This window comes from Corvus cornix, chromosome 5 (genome assembly GCF_000738735.6).
Source record: "Corvus cornix cornix isolate S_Up_H32 chromosome 5, ASM73873v5, whole genome shotgun sequence".
NCBI classification, from domain to species: Eukaryota; Metazoa; Chordata; class Aves; order Passeriformes; family Corvidae; genus Corvus; species Corvus cornix.
This window is the reverse complement of record NC_046335.1, coordinates 54,921,595-54,942,061: the sequence shown is the minus strand read 5'-3', so window position 1 is coordinate 54,942,061 and position 20,467 is coordinate 54,921,595. Positions and strand designations below refer to the sequence as shown.

General features: G+C 38.7%; 1 protein-coding gene across 1 annotated transcript; it reads left to right on the top strand.

Annotated features, from left to right (window-relative positions):
* CTR9 (CTR9 homolog, Paf1/RNA polymerase II complex component) lies at positions 1-20,292 on the top strand. Its single transcript, XM_010392033.2, has 25 exons — positions 1-101; positions 1,928-2,026; positions 2,778-3,017; positions 3,379-3,496; positions 4,082-4,171; positions 5,442-5,590; positions 7,880-7,987; positions 8,503-8,610; positions 8,733-8,969; positions 9,692-9,781; positions 9,889-10,017; positions 10,122-10,305; positions 10,889-10,977; positions 11,245-11,430; positions 11,611-11,698; positions 11,952-12,100; positions 14,130-14,246; positions 14,407-14,552; positions 15,943-16,014; positions 16,809-16,944; positions 17,367-17,513; positions 17,955-18,112; positions 18,424-18,520; positions 18,842-18,954; positions 19,207-20,292. Exons 1-25 carry the CDS (start codon positions 57-59, stop codon positions 19,616-19,618), a joined length of 3,507 nt encoding a protein of 1,168 aa, XP_010390335.1. The 5' UTR covers positions 1-56; the 3' UTR covers positions 19,619-20,292.
* Positions 20,293-20,467: the final 175 nt, after the last annotated feature.

Below are 20,467 nucleotides of genomic sequence, written 5' to 3'. Positions count from 1 at the left end.
GTGCGCGCGGCGGCCCCGGCCCGGCGAGTGGCGGGTCCGGCAGCGCTGTGGCCAGGATGTCGCGAGGTTCCATCGAGATCCCGCTCCGGGATACCGACGAGGCGAGTCGGGCGCGGGGAGGCGGCGGGGAGGGGCAGGGAGGGCGATCCGTGCTGGGGCGCGGGCGGTCGCTGCTGCCGCCCGTGGTTGTGCCCCGGGCTCGGGGCGCGAGTGTCGCTCCCAGCCCCCGTGCCGGGGTCACAGGTGCGTGTCCGGCCCCATTCTCGCCGTACTTTGGGGTGTCAGGGTTTTTTGGTGTCCCTCAAGCAGCGCATAGACACAGGCAGGGCAGCGGACCCGCTCTGTAAAGTTATTTCACCGTGGCTCTAGAAACTTACTTAACTTTCCTTTATTTAAGGTACACTGTCACAAGCCGAGGTTAGAAAGATTCAGGAGAAGCATCTGGAAGTTTGCAGCGTATAACAAAGTTTGACGTTAAATCATTTCGTAGCAGATACTAAATTAATAGCGTAGCTGAGTAAGGTGTTGAAATACACTGCTTACACGTTGAAGAATATTCTCTGTGAACATCCGTATCCCTGCTCTTATATATACACACTCATATCGCACATATATGCATGCATGCATACATATATACCTGTACCCACAGACATTCGTGTATGCCCAAATATATATAGGGAAACTAATTTCTATATGGCTGCCACTGAGTTCTTAAGTCTCACAAAGTTACTTTATTCCGTGGAGTTTACATGTTCAAGGGCTTTTTCTTCTGTGACAAATTTCTGTGCTAGGCATCAGCATGAGTAGTGATCTTGGTGCTGCTGTTCAGGCTGGGACTACTTGGATCCCAAAGTTTTGAATTAATCACTAAAGAATGCTATAAAATACCTCTCCTCTCTGCCCTGCCCTTTTGTACTCCCATGTTTATTTGCTGTGTTGATAATATCTATTTCTCATTAATAACTATTTTAGTTGGTAGATGAGGGCCATTATTTGTCAAAGAGGAGGTACTGTGCAAGACAAACTCAAAACTAAAATGAGCAATAGCTAAGCAGAAATATTTTTGCTGGTACTCTAAAGTTTTGCATAGTCAAAACTATAAGCCTTTATAAACTGGATTGCTCTAACTCAGCCTATAGAGGAGTCCCAGCATTGGTAATCAGGGTACGACAACTGCGCCTCTTTCTTGCTGTAAAATTAACTTGTAACGCAGATGACTAATTACTAAAGGCAGCATGACTGAGTAAGGTGAACTAACAAGCAGTTAAATTGTGTTCCCAAATACCCCATCTAGGGAGTACCTGTTCCTTTTTACTCATTTTATAGTATCACAAGATTAGATCAACATGGGAGAATAGTACTCACAAAACAATGTTTGAACAATGAAAAGTTGTTGATGTCATTTGCTGGTCATGTCTACAGCTGTGAATATTCAGAAATTTAGCTGCTTCAATAGTCTCTTCATTCCTAGGGCATAAAGGTGACTTTACAAAATTTCAGGACTCTTGAGATAAGTCTGAGGTGTTGATTTTCTGACATCTGATGACTTGGAAGATTTTGACTCTGAACTAAATCTCTGTCTTAGCTGTAGGAAAAGTTGTAGAAATTCAGCAGTGTGCAGTTACGTTGATTATTAGCTGATTCTGAGCATGAAGTCCATAGTGAAAGAAGTTGAATTAGGATCTCTGGTTATTCTCCCTGTCTGCTATCCCAAACATTGGGTTGTCTTTTACTCTAAAGAGAGACTGTCGCTTTTGTGATGTACAGAATGCAATACATTATCTCTTCTTTCTTTGTCCATAACCTTGTTAAAACACAAGTAATTATTTATGTTTTGTGCTCTGACATGTCCAGCTTCCTTTGAGCTCAATGATAGACAATGTTTTTAATGCTTTGTGAAAAGATTATCTGTGTTGTTTGGTCCTAGGTTATCGAGCTTGACTTCGATCAGTTGCCCGAGGGTGATGAAGTTATAAGTATACTCAAACAGGAACACACCCAGCTGCACATATGGATTGCCCTAGCGGTCAGTATAGATACAAACTGTATATTTGAGTATTGTATTCACATAAATCATAATTTCCACTTCCTTATTCTCATGACCAGTGATAACTGAATTCTGAACAGGAACCTTATGGGGTCATGCAGTCATTGATGTTTCTGATTGGCATATGCATATTAGGATTTTAATTTCATCTCTTGTTCCTGAAACAATGCCTCTTGAGGCTTGCTTTCTAAGGTTATTTTCCCCTCAGTCCATAGTTTTCCTGGTTTGTGGCTTTGCTTACGTGCTTCATAAAAACAGAGGGGGCAATATCTCTACTGTGGAAAGTACGGTTAAATTTCAGAAAGTCAAAGAAGTTCAGGTGAAGACCAGTGGATTCTTCACTTATAAATAGCTCAAAAACTTGTGTTTTAAAGTGGTGAGGCACTGGCACAGGTTGTCTTTGGAAGCTGTGGATACCCCACCCCTGGAAGTGTTGAAGGGCAGGTTGGATGGGCCTTTGAGCAACCTGGCCTGGTGGAAGGTGTCCCTGCCCATGGCCGGGGGGTTGGAATGAGATGATCTTCAAGGTCCCTTCCAACCCAGGCCATTCAATGATTCTAGGACAGAAAAATATTTGGCGTTATCAGAATACCTTTCTCTAATTATCCCTACATTTATTTCTGATTTATCACTGCATCCTGGAAAAAGAGTTTGTGTGATATCTAAAGCACCAACTTGCTATGTTCTGTACTCACTGGGGTGGTGTCCATTAAAACTGTATGTTTTATAGCTGGAATACTACAAGCAAGGCAAAACAGAAGACTTTGTGAAGCTGCTGGAAGCTGCCCGCATCGATGGCAACCTGGACTACAGAGACCACGAGAAAGATCAGATGACATGTCTGGACACACTGGCAGCCTACTATGTACAGCAGGCTCGGAAGGAGAAGAACAAAGACAACAAGAAGGAGCTCATTACCCAGGCCACCCTGCTGTACACCATGGCTGACAAAATCATCATGTATGATCAGGTAAAACTGATATCTGATCAAAAACCCATTTTTGTAAATTAGTTGTTGTAAAGAAAACAAGTATTGATTCACTAAATGGAAGACAGCAACTGCTCAGGCTTTAAAGTCACATGTAAGCAAAACTTGTATCTGAAATGTGTGTGGTGCCACCAGGAGTAATTATCTCTAGCTTGGCATGCTTGATAGAACTACTTCAGTCAACTTTGGAGGTTGGGAAGGAAGGATTGGTATTCTCTTGCTTGATAAATCTAAGAGAAATTATTTAATTGTAAAAAGCATTATAAGGCACTTAATCTTCCATGAAGTCCAAACTTCCTATTTTGTAAAGATAAATGTATTGCAAATTCTTTTCCTTGTCTAGAATCACTTGTTGGGAAGAGCCTGCTTTTGTCTGCTTGAAGGTGATAAGATGGACCAAGCCGATGCACAATTCCACTTCGTGCTCAACCAGTCTCCAAATAATATTCCTGCCCTTCTTGGTATGAGTTTATGGATATTTGTAAAAACCTGGTCTCTGTGGTTGAGTTTGAGAATGAATTATGTGCTTAAGAGTGTGTGTGTAGAGAGAATGTGATCAAGACACACATGCCAGACTAATTCAAATTTGGAAAGTACACATAGGTGGAAGAGCTAGGAAAAGTGTAATGCTAACTGGCATCTTCTGAGGTCCGTGGGCATACATCCAGTCCAGTTATTTATGCTTCCCTGATGATGGCAATGAAGCTGTACACTTTGTTAAGGGTGAAGTTACCACTAGTGAGGCGTTAACAGACTGTAACACTTGAAATTTAAGTTGTTCACTAGTCTTAGTAAGTGTCTTTCCTCTGGATCAATAAGGAATTAAGTTTCTGCAGAAAAATATGAAAATGTACATTTCATGTATTTTCATGTTTGTTTTTTTCGTATATTTGACATCATCAAAGGTAATAAAAGTTGTCGTTGATTGAATTTTCTGTTAGTTTTTAACTGTAGCTTTTGAAAATGGGTGCAGCACAAGTTTACCAAGTAATACTTGAGCTTCTGGTTTATAACTCTTTGGTTTTATTCCTGGTATGTTCTAATAGGTAAGGCATGCATTTCTTTTAACAAGAAGGATTATAGAGGAGCCCTTGCCTACTACAAGAAAGCACTGCGTACCAATCCAGGCTGCCCAGGTAAGACAGACAGTATCTGCTACTGGAAGTATTTGTTCTGCTTGCAAACTAACTCAGGTCTTCCTAATTCAAATTCAGTGGGCATTTTTGTGGTCTATATCTATCAAAAGAACCCCAGCCCTCATTATAGGGAGATTTAGGCATTCATTGACTTGAAATATTTCTTAATTGTTAGAGAAGGAAGTTGTGTTTAGGAAAATATTGTTCTGTTTTTCAAAGCATTAGCCTTTAAAGAGATACTGGAAAATGAGAATTTGTGTGTAAGAGAAATTAAAGTTGTATGGGGAGGGAGGGAACTGTTCAAGGCTCTTGCAGAATTTCTCTCTCTCTGAGCTCTTGGAATAAGGCTTCAGAAATGACGTAGCAATAATGAAACAAGACCTAAAAAGTAGAATTCTACCTGCAGTGCACAATGTGAATGTTCCTGGTGTTGTATTATTTTCTCTATGCAAAAATCTTGGAAAGCAATTGCTAATGGCTGTAAAAGTGGTACATGGGATATAAATACATTAATTCCAGGTATTTACATTAGGATCATAAATTCTTGGAAGTCTTATGAGAGATGTGATACATTTTGCCATAATCTTTCTGAAAAAAGGTTTATGTGTTCTATGGTCTGCTTTACCGTAGGAATGAATGCTACAAAAGCCTTACTTTTCAACAAACATCTTTCCTTTGCTCCCTGCTTTTTTACAGACACAGATTTGAAACTGTTGTTTATAAATTCTCTGTACTCTTAGATCACGAGCACACCAGAAGGGCAATATGATATGAATTTTCTGTATTAGTCCATATGTACGTGGTCGTGGAAGTTGGAGGATGATAAACAGCATGTGAATCAGTTGATCATTTGAGGAGAAATGCCAGCTAACTTGTTTATGCATCTGTGTTTTCTGAAGGCCTGTTAGTTTGGGGTGAACTTAACCTGCCTGAGAAATTTCCAACCCTTCCATCTGGCAATTTTTTAATGCTTTTCTCTATTGTTTTCTAATACATTCCCATAAAAATAAGTTTTTATTTGTTTGGCAGTGGAGTCTGTGGGAGATAGATCAGTGTTCTGGGGTTTATGAAGAAATAAAGTCTTACTAATGCATTCACGTTCATTTTGTGGTCAGCCAAGCATGGGCTGCTGCCTTGAAAAACAGCAAATTGTTAAATGGCTTTAGAGGCTTTAGGAAACTATTAAAAATTCTGCTTTCACTCCAGGCTGTGAAAAAAAGGCATAAAGTTGAAACTTTGGGGTTCTGAATGGTGTCATGTTGTTCTCTAGCTGAGGTTCGACTGGGAATGGGCCACTGCTTCGTGAAACTGAACAAGCTGGAAAAAGCTCGCTTGGCCTTCAGCAGGGCTCTGGAGCTGAATTCCAAATGCGTCGGGGCCTTGGTTGGACTGGCTGTTCTGGAACTCAATAATAAGGAGGTGGGTCTGACTTAGCAAGAATCCACGTTCAGTTTACTTTCTTCTAGCTAAAAAAGCTAAACTTTTATCCTTTCAAAGATAGTCTAGTTTTAAAATGGGTAATAACTTTTATAGTTAAATAATTTTAAGTCTGTGCTACTATTGAATGATATTACAGATACATGCTTGTGGTGTGAGCAGCACACTCTGAATAGCTTTCTTCTGTTGTTAAAAATACTCAGTTCTGTTATTTACAGAGGAGTTAGGTACAGAAAAACAGTGCTAGGTTAACTATTTTACTTAAAATAATAAAAATCCATGGTGAGATATGTGAAGGAAGGTCAAGGTATAAGACACAGTCCCAGGAGGTTAGAACAAGTTTTTTAAAAGTTTAGGAGTTAAGAACAAGTTTTCAAACAAGTTTCAAAGTTATATTCAGGCATGCATGCTGCATGGTAAACCCAAGAGTAGGCAAGAAGAAATTTTAACTGGGCTGATAAAACTACAATTAAGTGGTGATCCACTTTTCTAGATGATGTATCACTAGAAAAATACATATGAAAATATAGCTTAGTTGGGATCATAACTTCCTTAGCATGGATTAACCATCTCAGATATTATCAGTGGAGGATGAGACCTTTAAGTGTTCAAAAATTAAATTTTTACATAATTGTATGCAGTCAAAATTTAGTGTGTTGTGATCTATAGTTCCGTAGAAAGATTTTTTTGTTAGCACAGAATGTCTGAAAAATTCTTGGATTACTACTTCATGGGGAAAAAAAAATAACTGTTAAGACTTCCATGAAGAAACTAAAAAAAGTGGGCATAAGATGTTTTTTTGTAAAACTACAGAGAGAGTCAAAAATACTCTAAAGTCAAATTTTAATAAATTCCACAGATGAGAAATTGATGAAATCTGGTATCTTCCTTTTTCTTTTCCTGAAGATCTTTTAACTGAAGTCAAGGGATGAGCCCACGCGCCTGAAGCTTCAAAAAGCTGTGATTGAAAGCTGAGCTGCTCAAAGATGTTTTGTGTTCTAAGAAATACATCATCTGTGCTTTACTTTAAACTGTTTTCACAGCTTTTACTTCCAAGTTAGGATAACACTGAAGAGTTGACACAGGGAGGGAAGAACACTGGGGAAAAGAGTCTCTCTGAGTATCAAACTAATTGGCATCTTTTCTGTGCTTAAATATTTCTAATGTTTCTTCCTCCTAGAAGATGTTATGATATCAGATCAGGGTTGAGATCACACTGTACTTGCTGAGGTCTGTCTGATCTCAGGTTTTCTTTTATGAAAGCACTTAGGAGCTTTGGGACCTCTATCCCTCTACTGAATTTGGTTGAAGTTGGACATGAGACTCAGATTATTGGAGAACTTGGACAAATGCATAGTGTGATTGTTAAAACACAGTTACCTTTGAAAATTAAGGCAGGAACGATTCAATATCTCCTAATCCAGGTATATTGTTATGCTAGGCCTGGAAAGATTGTACCTGTTCAAATAGAAGTTGGTTTTTTAGCTGCCTTCATGTTATGTTTTAACCTCTTGAAACCTAATCTGTTCAATAAGACAGCTTTCTGTTCATCATAATTACAAAGTAAAGCACAGATGTTAGATGGTTTCTAGATACCATTTTTGGTGTTTCTGTTCAGAAATAAGTACAGATTAAGCTGACATGCTTGTGATACAGGTCTCATGGGTGTCCTAAATAAAGAGCAATTATTTTACTTGATTGGAACTTGTAGGTAAGTCACATTTTTACCTATGGGAAGCTTTCTTTAAAGTGTAAAGTTTCTTTACGAAAGAGTTAAGTTGGTGCAATGATGTTCTTATATAAGCACTGCAAACTTCTATCATTTTTTAAAATGACATCTGAAGTTGTTGTTCAGAATTTGAACATGAAAATATCTTCATTCCACTGCTGAATGAATTGGGTAGAACATCATAACCTAAACCAAACAAGCACTGGGGACACTGAATAATAGAAGGAACAGAAGGAGGGCCGTCAGGCTGTGAATGTGACTTGGCAAAGGACATCAAGACTAAGTCTTTGGGGTTTTTTTGCTTTTTATTTTCCCTAGAAAGTCCTGCTCTGCTCTTTTCCATCCCTGTGTGGTAGCTTCATTTCCTATTTCCCGCCTGTATGCTGCAGGAAGAAAGCTGGTAGCTGAACTTAGTTTTTTCTGTGAGCTCAGTGTGGTGTTGTCAGAAATCCTGCAGGAGCCTAGACTGAAAAATGGTTTTGAAAATAGTAATAAGATACAGATACTGAGGTGTGGCTGATACCTGTCAATGTTTCATTTAGGCTGATTCCATCAAGAATGGTGTTCAACTCCTCTCTAGGGCTTACACAATTGATCCCAGTAATCCAATGGTGTTGAATCACTTGGCTAATCACTTCTTTTTCAAGAAGGTAAGAGATCTCTGAAATTTTACAGTTAAGTACTTGATAAATTCTGAACAGCAAGAATTCTGGTGTTAGATTCAAACTCATTTCATCAGGTGCCTAATATCTGTTAATCTAGATGGACAAGTGTGAGGTTTTTGGCCTGAATTTTGTATAAACCTTTGTCAAGAAAACCAAGAAAAGGTACACTTACTTCTCAACTCAAAGTCACCTTTGTGCCCTGAAGGGGTTTTGAGTTTTTGATGTTTGGGATTTTTTTTTTTTTTTGGTTGGTTGGTTAGTTTGGTTTGGGGTGTTTGTTTGTTTGTTTGTTTGTTTGTCTCCTCACTCTCCCATGCTTTTAAATATGAAATAGAGAAAATAATAGTAACAGCTAAAACTAAATCTGTTGTTATTTAGTCAGTGCTGTGACTAAAGCTTTGTTATATTTTCCAGCTATCCATGTTTAAATCATAAATCATTTGACCATAATAAAGTGAAGAAGGAAGTTGATTTCATTTAACTTCCTTTTTTTTTTTCAGGACTATGGTAAAGTACAACACTTGGCTCTTCATGCTTTCCATAACACAGAAGTGGAAGCGATGCAGGCAGAGAGCTGTTATCAGCTGGCAAGGTCTTTTCACGTGCAGGTAGGGCAGTTTTTAAAAGTCCTCTTTGAGCTCACACTTTAAAAAAGTCTCTGTTATAAAAGGTCATGCAAACGTTGCCTTTAAAAACACTGACTGTTCTTCATTTAATTCCTTTTAATTAGGAAGATTATGATCAAGCTTTCCAGTATTATTACCAGGCCACTCAGTTTGCCTCATCTTCTTTCGTACTTCCATTTTTTGGATTGGGTCAAATGTACATTTATCGAGGGGACAAAGAGAATGCTTCACAATGCTTTGAAAAAGTTTTGAAAGCCTATCCTAACAATTATGAGACTATGAAAATCCTTGGATCTCTTTATGCAGCTTCAGAAGATCAGGAGAAACGGGATATTGCAAAGGTGAGTTTTCCTTCTGCCAGCATCATGTGTTTACATGCAAGAGTAGAAATCAGACTTGAAATCAGACTGTTCCTTAAGTTAAAAAAAACTCAGGGTTAGGCAGCTGTAGATATGGAATATTTCATATGGGTTGTCATGAGGGATCTTCCTGTCTATGAAGAGTCACAACTTTTGGACAGTACTGAGACGACGCTGAACTCTAGGTAAAGCATGTCCAGGAATTTAGAGAAGCTCCAGCCTCATGTCTCTATTTAGTACATGAAGAGGGCAGAATTCTTCCCATATATATATAAAATTCTCTGAAGATGGGAAGTTAGCCCATGATTTCCTGAAGACAGCAAATCAGCTGATGATTTCCAGAAAACACTTGTCTTGGCTTATCTGGAAGGACTGTTATGCTTTTTTAAAATGAAGGGTGTTTTAAACCTAATGTTGGGTAAATAAATTCAAAGTATATTACACATCACTTCTCTAGTTTCTCATATTGGTGTAATAGTTTTTGCTTCTGAGACTGGAAGCAGGTTTTTTCTTCTACAGAAAAAGAGAATAATGAAGGAAGGAAACTAATGCAGATTTATTACTGTGCAGATGTTTAGGACATTTGTTTCTGCAGTATGGTGTATCTTTCTAGAGATAAGGTTAATGCCTTCACTCTTATTTCCATTTTTTTAAGAAGGCTGTATGTCTTTGAAGTGGCATAATTATTTTCTGCTGTTTTTCAGGGGCATTTAAAGAAAGTCACAGAGCAGTATCCTGATGATGTAGAGGCATGGATTGAGCTAGCCCAAATTCTAGAGCAGACTGATATACAGGTATTATTAATACACGCTTGGTGAATTATAAATGTGCTTTTCATAAGAGCTTTTAGAGGTCATGGTCTTCTTTCTTTCATCCACTTTCTGTTTGTTTCTTTCCAAAGGGTGCTCTGTCAGCCTATGGAACAGCCACACGCATTCTGCAGGAGAAAGTACAGGCTGATGTCCCTCCAGAGATCCTGAATAATGTGGGTGCTCTGCACTTCAGGCTGGGAAACCTAGGAGAAGCAAAGGTATGCAGTTACTCACAGTTTAAATGGAGTTTCTTGATCAAACAGAAGTTTTTCTTTGAGAATATTTTGGAGTGCTTCATTCCTCTTTTCTTTCTGTACTTCAGAAATACTTTTTGGCGTCGCTGGATCGTGCAAAAGCAGAGGCTGAGCACGATGAGCATTACTACAATGCCATCTCTGTGACAACATCCTACAACCTTGCCAGGCTCTATGAGGCCATGTGTGAATTTCATGAAGCGGAAAAGCTCTATAAAAACATTTTGAGAGAACATCCAAATTACGTTGATTGTAAGAAACATTCGGTGTTTCAGTTCCACAGTCGTCCTTACAATACCAACAATCTTCTGGTTGACAGTGTCTTCTGCTCTCCTTATGTCTGTCTTCCCTTGTTTTCATAGTAGTTTTGGGGCTGACCTGTGCTATTTGCCACAAGCTGCAGCACACATCATGCCCCAGCCTCATCTGTAGCCTTTTCCCTGCTTGTTTTCCATTGTCACCTGCTGATACCTTCCCAAAGCTTGTGGAGATGGGAGAGCTATCTAAAGTGGAGGGAGGAGAATTATGTAACTGATGGATCCTTATTTCTTTGTGTTTTTTTCAGTTGTTCTTAACTTATGAAGCCAGTTGAACACATCTACAATACTTTAACTATTCAAAACCTGCAGTTTTTGTATGGCCATTGTGGGTGCAAGTTCCTCTTCACATATTTCTCGTTGTGAATAGAATATGAAAGGTGTCTTAGTGTTTCCTGCCTTCAACTGGTCAAGAGAAGGATTGCTTTTGAAATTCATACATGGACAATATTTTCTTTGTTCAAGATGACTTTAACCAGTTCCCTGATTTTTATTTTATTTTCTATTTTTATTTTCAGGCTATTTGCGCTTGGGAGCTATGGCCAGGGATAAAGGGAATTTTTATGAGGCTTCTGATTGGTTTAAAGAAGCGCTTCAAATAAATCAGGTTTGTAACCCCATAAGTGTTTAACATTAAAACACTCTAAATAATAAGTTAACTTCAATTTTAATTTTCCTTTTTTTATATTTTTATTTTGTTTGTTCACCTAAACTAGGGAAAGAAGAGAGATCTGCCAGATCTGCTCTCTGTGTTTTGTTTGTTTGGGGTTCTTTTGAATATGGAATTATATTTAAGAGGAGTAACATTTATACTTGGAAAAGTAACTTTGAAAAGGAAAAGTGCATTTGTAACTTACAGTGAATTTTTATTTAGGACCATCCAGATGCTTGGTCTCTGATTGGCAATCTTCATTTGGCTAAACAAGAGTGGGGTCCAGGACAGAAGAAATTTGAAAGAATATTGAAGCAGCCCTCCACACAAAATGATACTTATTCCATGCTGGCTCTTGGCAACGTCTGGTTGCAGACTCTCCATCAACCCACAAGAGACAGAGAAAAGGTAATGGGCATCTCTCTGCCCTATGTGTGGGTTTGTTTGTCTATTTTTTGTATGTTGTTAGCTATTCAGAGCCTCTTCTTCATATCTGTTTAGCATCTTCCAGTTCATAAAACCTCTGTGTAGATCTTTTAATACCCCACTGTAGAAGTGAGTGATGAATTGGGGCATTTCTCTCTGCAGGAGAAACGTCACCAAGACCGTGCATTAGCCATCTACAAGCAAGTCCTCAGAAATGACCCAAAGAATTTGTATGCTGCTAATGGCATAGGTGAATATTAGACTCTAGTTTTCCTTCAGAGGTGATCATATTCTTGTTTCAGAGGTGATCGTATTCTTATGTTCCATGCTTTAATATAGAATTGTTTTTCAGGGCCTGAGCACTGTAGAGTGGAGCCCAGGCAATGGCAGCTGTGTCAGTTTTGGAGGGGGCACTTTATTGAGGCAGTATTGAATTTTCTGTGGTAGGAGTGCACAGTGCATGAACCTGGAAGCTCACATTGTACATGTTCCTCTCCCTTCAGGAGCTGTCTTGGCACATAAAGGATATTTCCGTGAAGCTCGTGATGTTTTTGCCCAAGTGAGAGAGGCAACAGCAGATATCAGTGATGTGTGGCTGAATTTGGCACATATCTACGTAGAGCAGAAGCAGTACATCAGTGCTGTGCAGATGGTAACATCTCCACAATGAACTACATCCTGCGTTGGCTTACATGACTTCTAGATGTTTCTCTGTTTTCAGAGCAGCTGGGAAAATTTCTGAGCAGTATTTTAACAAGTTCTAGGTCTATTTTTAATAAGCTGTTGGCTGTCAAGTCTAGATTTAATAACAGACTGCCAAATATGTGTGAGGAGTGACAAAGCACCTATCAACTTTTATACTTTTTTTTGGTAGCAGGGTTAGAATTTTGGTTGTGGAATAAATTATTAGTCAGAGGGGTTTCAGTCAGTGTAGTTACAGTATGTGATTTTACATTCAGATGTTTCCAAAGTAAGTAAATACAATTTGCTGCTGGGAATTTTTTTTTTAATAGCAGCAATTCATATTTTTGTTCTTGTAAATGATCACATGAATAACAAACAGAGCTGTCTTAAAAGCTGACTGGGCCATCATTTCACTCACCACAGTTAAAATCACAAAGTAATTCATGTTGGAAGAAATCTGTTGAGGTCAGCTAGTTTGACCTGACCTGCCCAAGCAAGTAAATGTTCAAGTGTCAACCTATTCTGAGTGAATTGACTCAATTAGCTGATCAAAAGCTTACAAATAAGCTTAAAAACACAGCATATGTTGAACAGGAAGAAACTAAGAACAAACTTGTGTCATTTGAGTCCTTATTGAGGCTCAAAAATGCTTCATTCAGAGCTATTCTGAAGCTTTTGTGGTGCTTAATAAAGAAGTGTTACTGGGCCTTTCTTACATGATCAGGAGCTCAGTAGTCACTGTCCTCCAGTGAACTATTTGTTAGCAAGCTTTGGCAACACAATCACACTCACTCTGTTGTGCTTGAATGGGGTCTGTTGTTTTCTTAGCACTTTGTCTATTTTTATTGACAAAAAGCCTAATGAAAATCTAATTTTAGCAATTGTTTAAGCAGTGAATTACAGTGGGGAAGTGGGTGTCACTTTCACCTATCCATTTGGGAGAAAAAATACTTTACTCATTTGCTGATTTATATAAGAAAAGATGTTATTAGAAATGTGTTTGTTTACTGAAGTGTTTTATTGTTCCCTGGGTTCTGCTATGCAGTCACAGTGTGATACATGATAATGGACTCAAAGGGAGACAAATTGAATTTACTAGCCCAGCTTACTGCAGCCACAATAATTATCCTACTGAGTTCTCTACCCTAAAGCATACAAATCTGAGGCAGGCCTGAGCTAAACACAAAACTCTGATGCTGAAGGTGAGTGAAAACTGGGTGCTCACAGCACAGTGAGATCCAAGAGTAGCAACCTCAGGTGTTACAGTTCAGGGCAGTTTTCTGTACTTGAGCTGGAAATAAAACTTACTTTGTATTCCTTGCTATTTTGGAGACTTAGAAAGGGTGAAGGATTCCTTGAGAAAAGAGTGTCAAACAGAAGGTGCTTGTTACTGAAAAAGATCAATTTGGTAACTTTTAAACCTTTAATTCTAGACCCACAAAACTTATAGTAACAAGTCTCTTTAGAGAAACTAATACCCCTTTGCATGGCCAAGTTCCTCAGCTGAGTGGACAGAACAAATTTGATGTTGTTGTCATATGGAAAGTCCGGATTTTTTGTTTTAACTAATTACATCCGATATATGGAATTACTATATTAAATATATTTCAATTGGTAAAACATCTTGTATGAATAAAGAAAATAGATTTTTTTCCCCCCTATACTGTGGAGAATATTTGAGTGGTCTTAAAATGAGTCATGTTGGTTGGACTTTGTTGCAGTAGATGGTACTTTAAAAAGTATTCTTTGGTATTTAAGACCTACAGAGCCTTCTGGGCTGCAGCCAGTTTCTAGAAAAAAGCAGGTACCTGCTATGGAGTAGGAGAGAGAGTGTTCTGATCAGTGAAAAGGAGGCACCCATGTAGCATAACACACTTCTTTAAAAAACAAAAGGCATATTAGCAGTCATGCTTTTTAGGAATAGAAACATTTGCTGGAGTTAGCTAACAAACAGCAAACCACTATCACCTCTTACTTTGATTTTTTTTTTCTTTCAGTATGAGAACTGCCTCAGAAAGTTCTATAAGCATCAAAACACTGAAGTGTTGTTATATTTGGCCCGGGCACTGTTCAAATGTGGCAAATTGCAGGAATGCAAACAAACTTTGTTAAAGGTATGGATCTGGAACATCATGTATCACAGAATAAAATTACTGTTGGTTAATTTGTGTTTCTTTAAATTTGGTGGTCTGGGATTGAAATGGCAGTGTTTATTCTCTGTATGTCATTTCTGTATCATGTTGTAGCTTCTTTTAAAAACATGGTTTTTTCCAGGCCAGGCATGTGGCTCCAAGTGATACAGTTCTCATGTTTAATGTGGCTTTAGTGCTGCAAAGACTTGCTACCTCTGTCCTGAAAGATGAAAAAAGCAATCTGAAGGAAGTGCTTAATGCTGTGAAAGAACTGGAGCTTGCCCACAGGTAAAGATCATTTATTTCTAATCATTGTAATCTATTTGGTTGTCCCCTTACAGTATATTTGCACAAATCTGATTAGTAGAGCAATCATCTCCTACAAAGCACTGTGTTATTCCAGAGTTTCTAGTAGAAAAACGAAAGATTGAGCCTGACAAAACTCTGTGTTCAGACCTTGCTCCAGAGCCAGTTTTGTTTGAGCAGGTGCCAATATGTGTTTCTCAAAGCGTTTCGTTATTGTGGTGACCAAGATGCTCTTCTTCCCAGAAATGCGCAGTTGAAAAAATGTTGACAATTATTCTACAACTTGAATACTATTTCATGACTTCTTTCAAAACAATCTATGGGGCTTAAAAGCAAATCAGTTTATCTTACATAAGCATAATTAATGACTGGCAGTCCCTTAAAACTAATTTCGCCCTGCTTTTGGCAAGTAAAGCCCAAGTACTGTCACAGCTTAAGAACAGAAGCAGTTTCTTAAGTGCATTTGAGATATTTTAGTTCTGTTTAAAAAAACATAATATAAAATTTTGTGCAGACACCAGTGTGATTAATCTCGTTCAGTTGTCACCATCCTTGAACAGAGCTTTCAACCATTTATTCTGCTCCTAGGTATTGCTGGTGTAGCTGGTGCATGCTTTGTGCATTCTTAGCTCTGCTGTTATGTTGAGGATAGAAGTTCTAACTTAAATTTAGTGAGAAGTTTGTTATTTATTGTCTTGAACAAGTTGCATGAATTTATTTTTACCTATTAACTAAAACTTTTGGGAAAATACTCTCCATAGTCTAGACCTTGAGCAAGGAATTATTTTATTCATATACACAAGAATTTGAGTCTAGCACGAAAACACTTCATTGGAAATGTGTCTGAGGGTATATGGGAAGAAACTGTGGCAATCTTGAAAGTTAGAAGTAATTGTCTTTTAAATGGGAGAAACTTTCCAAAGCACTGATCATCATAGCTTACTGATCTACTTGGAAGTTTGTTGTATTCACAAGGGCTGGTCCGCTAGGTCAAGGAGGCTGCTCTAGAAGGATTTTTGAAAAACAAGTTTTCCTTCTTTCTCTTATGCTGAATTAAAGCATGTAATCTATGACAGATAAGAAATCAATCTGCTGGGGTCAGCAATGTACTTACTGGTAGGAGCCAGCAAATGAAATCTCAGAACTCTCTTTAGAATTTTTCCTTTCCAGAGTGGCTTTAGAATGTTTTAAATTTGGAGAACTGTGAATGCCCTTTTTAACTGTTGTATTGAAAGGTGGTGGCACAGAGGAAACTGGTTGAGTTTTACAGGTTTGTAATTCAGTACTAAATGCTTTGTTTAAAGGCAAAACTGCAAAAAATATGTAAGTAATGCCATATTTGCTTACTTTAGTTTCTTGTGATTTCCTCCAGGTACTTCAGTTACTTGAGTAAAGTAGGTGATAAGATGAGATTTGACTTAGCACTTGCTGCTACAGAAGCCAGGTAAAGAAAAACCCCCAACTCACAAGCAAATCTTTCGTTCAGATACTAAGTGGAATATTGTTATTTTGTATTAAAACTAGGTTCAAAAATTTCAGCTGTCAGGTTGTTAGAACAGTAGAAATACAAGTGCAGGGTCACTCCCTATTACTGTTCCATTCTTTTCCTGTGTTTCACTTACTGTGCATTCTTGTAAGATTTCCACAGCCCTGTACAAATACCATGTGTTGGCCATCCTGCCCTGTACATCTGAAATGGGTATCAGCGAAGCACTTTGTGCAGAGAAGGAAATTTCAATATTAAAAGAAATGTCATTTTGACATCAGCTAAGAGGGTGTTGAAAGCACCTTGCTCTAATGTTTCATGTGACTTGGACATTTTATGCAACCTTAATTCTTACACAATTGGGTTTTTTGAGCTTAAATTTTGCCCTTTCTGATTAGGTTTGCTAGGGTGTTGTGATTAAATACAAGCTCTTATTAATCCTACTTCTGAACCTGTCCAAATTGGTTGGCACGATTCCTTTTATGTTCATGTGTGGGTTTTCTGTATGTGAATTGGCTGAATTTGAAGTGTGAAGCAGTATGTTCTGAAATGATACATTGCAAGATAAATTAGCTTACTAAACATGCATTAATTTACTCAAAAATCTGCACTGCTCTTCTCTGTGCTATTTCAAGTAGCTTTTTTTCAGTTTATTGGGCATATGAACGTGGTGTAGTGATGCAGGCCCTTTATAAAAGCATTTCTTTTTGTGTTTGCCACCTTGCCTTACCTGAGAACCTTGGATTTTGCAGGCAGTGCTCTGACTTACTGAGCCAGGCCCAGTATCACGTGGCTCGGGCACGCAAGCAGGATGAGGAGGAGAGGGAGCTGCGTGCAAAGCAGGAGCAGGAAAAGGAGCTGCTTCGCCAGAAACTGCTGAAAGAGCAGGTTTTACTCTACTAAATTCTGTTGATTGCATTTTATAAGTGTACTGACACACTGACAATATGTGTGCTCCTGCTGCTCTGGGGTGGTCCCTAGTAGCTGTTTTTCTTAGTCATAGTAAGTGCTAGCTGAAAATACTACAGCTAACAGGTGATACTCTTTCTTCCTCATAGCCTCAGAAATAGATTTTTAGCTGTATGATTAAATAAAATAGATGTGTCAGAAGTTTTGCCATCAGACTTTTACCTATTCCACTATGGGCTTGTGGAAAACTTTTTTTTTGCCATGTGCACCTTCTGCTGTGACACAGAGCATCAAAAAGCAATTTTCCAGTCTCCTGACAGCAAATAATTTCTGTGCCCGCTATTATAATCACCGTGATGCTGCAAATACAATGGTAATGGTTGGCTTCCTTGGTGTTTCAGGAAGAGAAGCGCCTGAGAGAAAAAGAGGAGCAGAAGAAACTTCTGGAACAAAGAGCTCAATATGTAGAGAAGACCAAGAATATTCTGATGTTTACTGGTGAAGTAGAAGGATCAAAGGAGAAAAAACGTGGTGGTGGTGGAGGCAGGGTAGAACAGAATTTTTTAATCTCTTTTTCTGTTTGTTTTTTCTTTCCTTTTAAACCTCCTTAATTTTTCCCTTTTGATATCTGGTCTCTTGCAGGAGCACAGGTTTTTAATTTCTAGCTCCTAGGCTCTACTGAGTAAAATTGCACAGTATTAATACTAAAATGTCAGAATTGGAAACTAATACTTAAAAGTTCTGAGCGTGGTCGCATCACTAAAATGTGTTCAATTGTTAAAATAACAGAATATTATCTTACCATGTGCCAATCTGGAATCAGTTTCTAAATTATATCCATCTTGTGCCAACTTTGCCATAGTCTCTAGAAGGTTTGTATTGTCATCTCTTCCAAAACATGTTCAGTTAAATTTCTATTTTGAAGTGTTTCCTGGTAGTTTTGTGACTGGCATGTGAATAATATGTTGTGTTGTCTGTGTTTCTTACAGCGTTCCAAAAAAGGAGCAGGGGAGTTTGATGAGTTTGTCAATGATGACAGTGATGAAGATCTGCCCATCTCTAGAAAGAAAAAGAAGAGGAAGGGCAGTGGCAGTGAACAAGATGGGGAAGAAGAGGAGGGTGAGAGGAAGAAGAAGAAAAGGAGGAGGTAGCTGATACTTTAATTAATTAATTATTAATTAATGTTCATTTAATATTAGTCCCTGAGCAATAGTAGGGCTTTTAAGTAAATTCTCTGCAGTCTTTTGTAACAGTTTAAAAACAAACTCTTATCAAGAGGTCACATGATTATTTTTTACTTACACATTACACATGATAAAACTTAAACAGCCACTCTGCAAAAGAAGTAGGAGTAACACTTGATGAACTGGACATTTCTTGAGACTGGTATTTTTGTATGTTTTAAGGGGTTTTTGCAGTATTATGCTTTATGCCATATAAAATATGTTTCTGTTCAAGACCCCAGAAGGCAGAAGAGGGGAGCGATGATGAAGAACACGAAAACGGCCCACGGCCTAAGAAGCGACGTCCACCCAAAGCAGAGAAGAAGAAGGCTGTAAGTTAAACCCTGAATAACTGCATCACTTTCTAAATATGCATTTGGAGTTCAGCATTACCCTGGTCAAGAGAGATTTATTAGTGTTGAGAATTACAGCAAAACCTCTTGGAGCCAACTGGCCCTAGAGCTTATTTTTATCCTCCTCCCCTATTGCTATTGCTGCTTCAAGGACGAAAAGGATATTTCCAAAGCCATCTAGAATTAAGTGATAGTAAATGGAAAATTTTTTAAAAGCCTGTCTGGTTTTCTGAATGTGTTTCTACATTTGGGCTGTGTGTGCCACATGATCAAGCAGCCCTTTGTTTTCCCCCTATACAGCCCAAACCAGAACGTCTGCCTCCTTCAATGAAAGGAAAGATCAAATCAAAAGCCATCATTTCATCAAGTGATGATTCTTCTGATGAGGACAAACTCAAAATTGCTGATGATGGGTAAGAACCTTAATTAACTTTGTATGAGCTTAGAGTTTCAATGCATGCCTTCAAGAGAAAATGCAGTTTTAATGAGATAACACAAAGATAATGAGAAGTCTTTCATTGTACTGACAGCATCCCTTCCCAGTGCAAATTAATTCCACTCATTCTTCTAACTCCAGCATTACCCAAATCCTGGTGTCTTGCTTTATTTGTAAGTTAAAGGGAGCACCTTTTAATACCTTTTTTCCCCCTGCTTTTTCCCCACAGACACGCTCGAAATAGCAACAGTGACTCGGACGACGGGGAGCAGCAGCACAGCAAGCGCATTGTTTCTGATAGCGATTCTGATAACAGGAACAAGTCTGGCAGCGAGGCAGGCAGTCCCCGCAGGTGCAGTGCCCGCGCGTCCGACGAGGAGTCTGACAGCGACAGGTCCCCGAGGAAGAGGCGGCGCTCGGAGTCGGAGCAGTCCGACAATGAGTCGGTGCAGTCAGGGAGGAGTCGCGGCTCCGGCGGCTCCGAGAACGAATCGCGCCCGGCTTCGCGCAGCGCCGAGTCCGACAGAGACTCCGAGAGGGGCTCTGACCACGAGGGCTCTGCCAGAGCTTCTGGGAACGAGTCTGAACCAGAGGCATCCAATGATGAGGGCTCTGAAGGGGGCTCAGATGACAGCGATTAGAGCTGAGTTACAGCCCATCTTTTAAAAATGTTCGTGTAAATAGATCTCAGTTAGAGGGGAAATAGAATTTTTATATTTGACAACTGTGATTTAAAGAACCTTAATGTTTTAGTAAACTGTTGTGAGACCTTCTTGTGATTCTTTCTATTAGTTACCAATGGATGTTTCTCTAAGTTGGCTTATGGTGTATTTTTAATTTGAAACCACTGTAGGTACACAGAATCTCTGTCCTGTAGTCAGCACGCCGAGGACGGAATGCATGTTAAAAACTATGGAACATAAAATCTGCTTAGGTGGTTCAGTGTGGCTAAAACTGTGTTCTGTGATTATACATGCATAGATGGATCTTAAAATCCTACCAGATGGGACAAAGAGCTGTGGATATTTATCTTTTTCCTCACTTGGAGTAAAGGTCAGTAGGGAGGTTTTTCTTACTTTCTACTAAAGAATAAATGTGCCACGATGTAACTCTTTTATGTTTTCAAGAGTTTGTTCTTTTGCTTCTGTTTTTGTGTTAAATCAGTTGAAAAGATGCAGATCTTAGAGAAATTTTATAAACTAGTGATGCAGATGTAGGTGAAATATTTAAATTGGCTGGCAAAGACATTTGGGAGAACTCTGTATTACTTGAGAAAGGTAAAGCTGCAAGTGTCACAATAAAATGTTCTTGCTTATTTGCTTGGAGTGATTTATTTTACTCCTTAAAAGGTGCAAGCAGAATATCTGAGAACACTAAATTTGACAACAGAATCTGTTTTGAGGAGGTGGTCCTAACTGTATTGTACATACATGGCTTTGGGAACTAAGTCCTTTCACATAACGTGGTCAGGAATAACAACGAAAAATTGC

What these genes read in the sequence shown, in the direction of transcription:
- CTR9 (XM_010392033.2), top strand. Translation starts at nt 57, where the DNA reads ATGTCGCGAGGTTCCATCGAGATCCCGCTCCGGGATACCGACGAG. An exon ending in GTGGTGGTGGTGGAGGCAGG is followed by an intron (nt 17,514 to 17,954) that starts GTAGAACAGAAT and finishes TGTTTCTTACAG; the next exon opens with CGTTCCAAAAAAGGAGCAGG. An exon ending in AAGCAGAGAAGAAGAAGGCT is followed by an intron (nt 18,521 to 18,841) that starts GTAAGTTAAACC and finishes CCCCCTATACAG; the next exon opens with CCCAAACCAGAACGTCTGCC.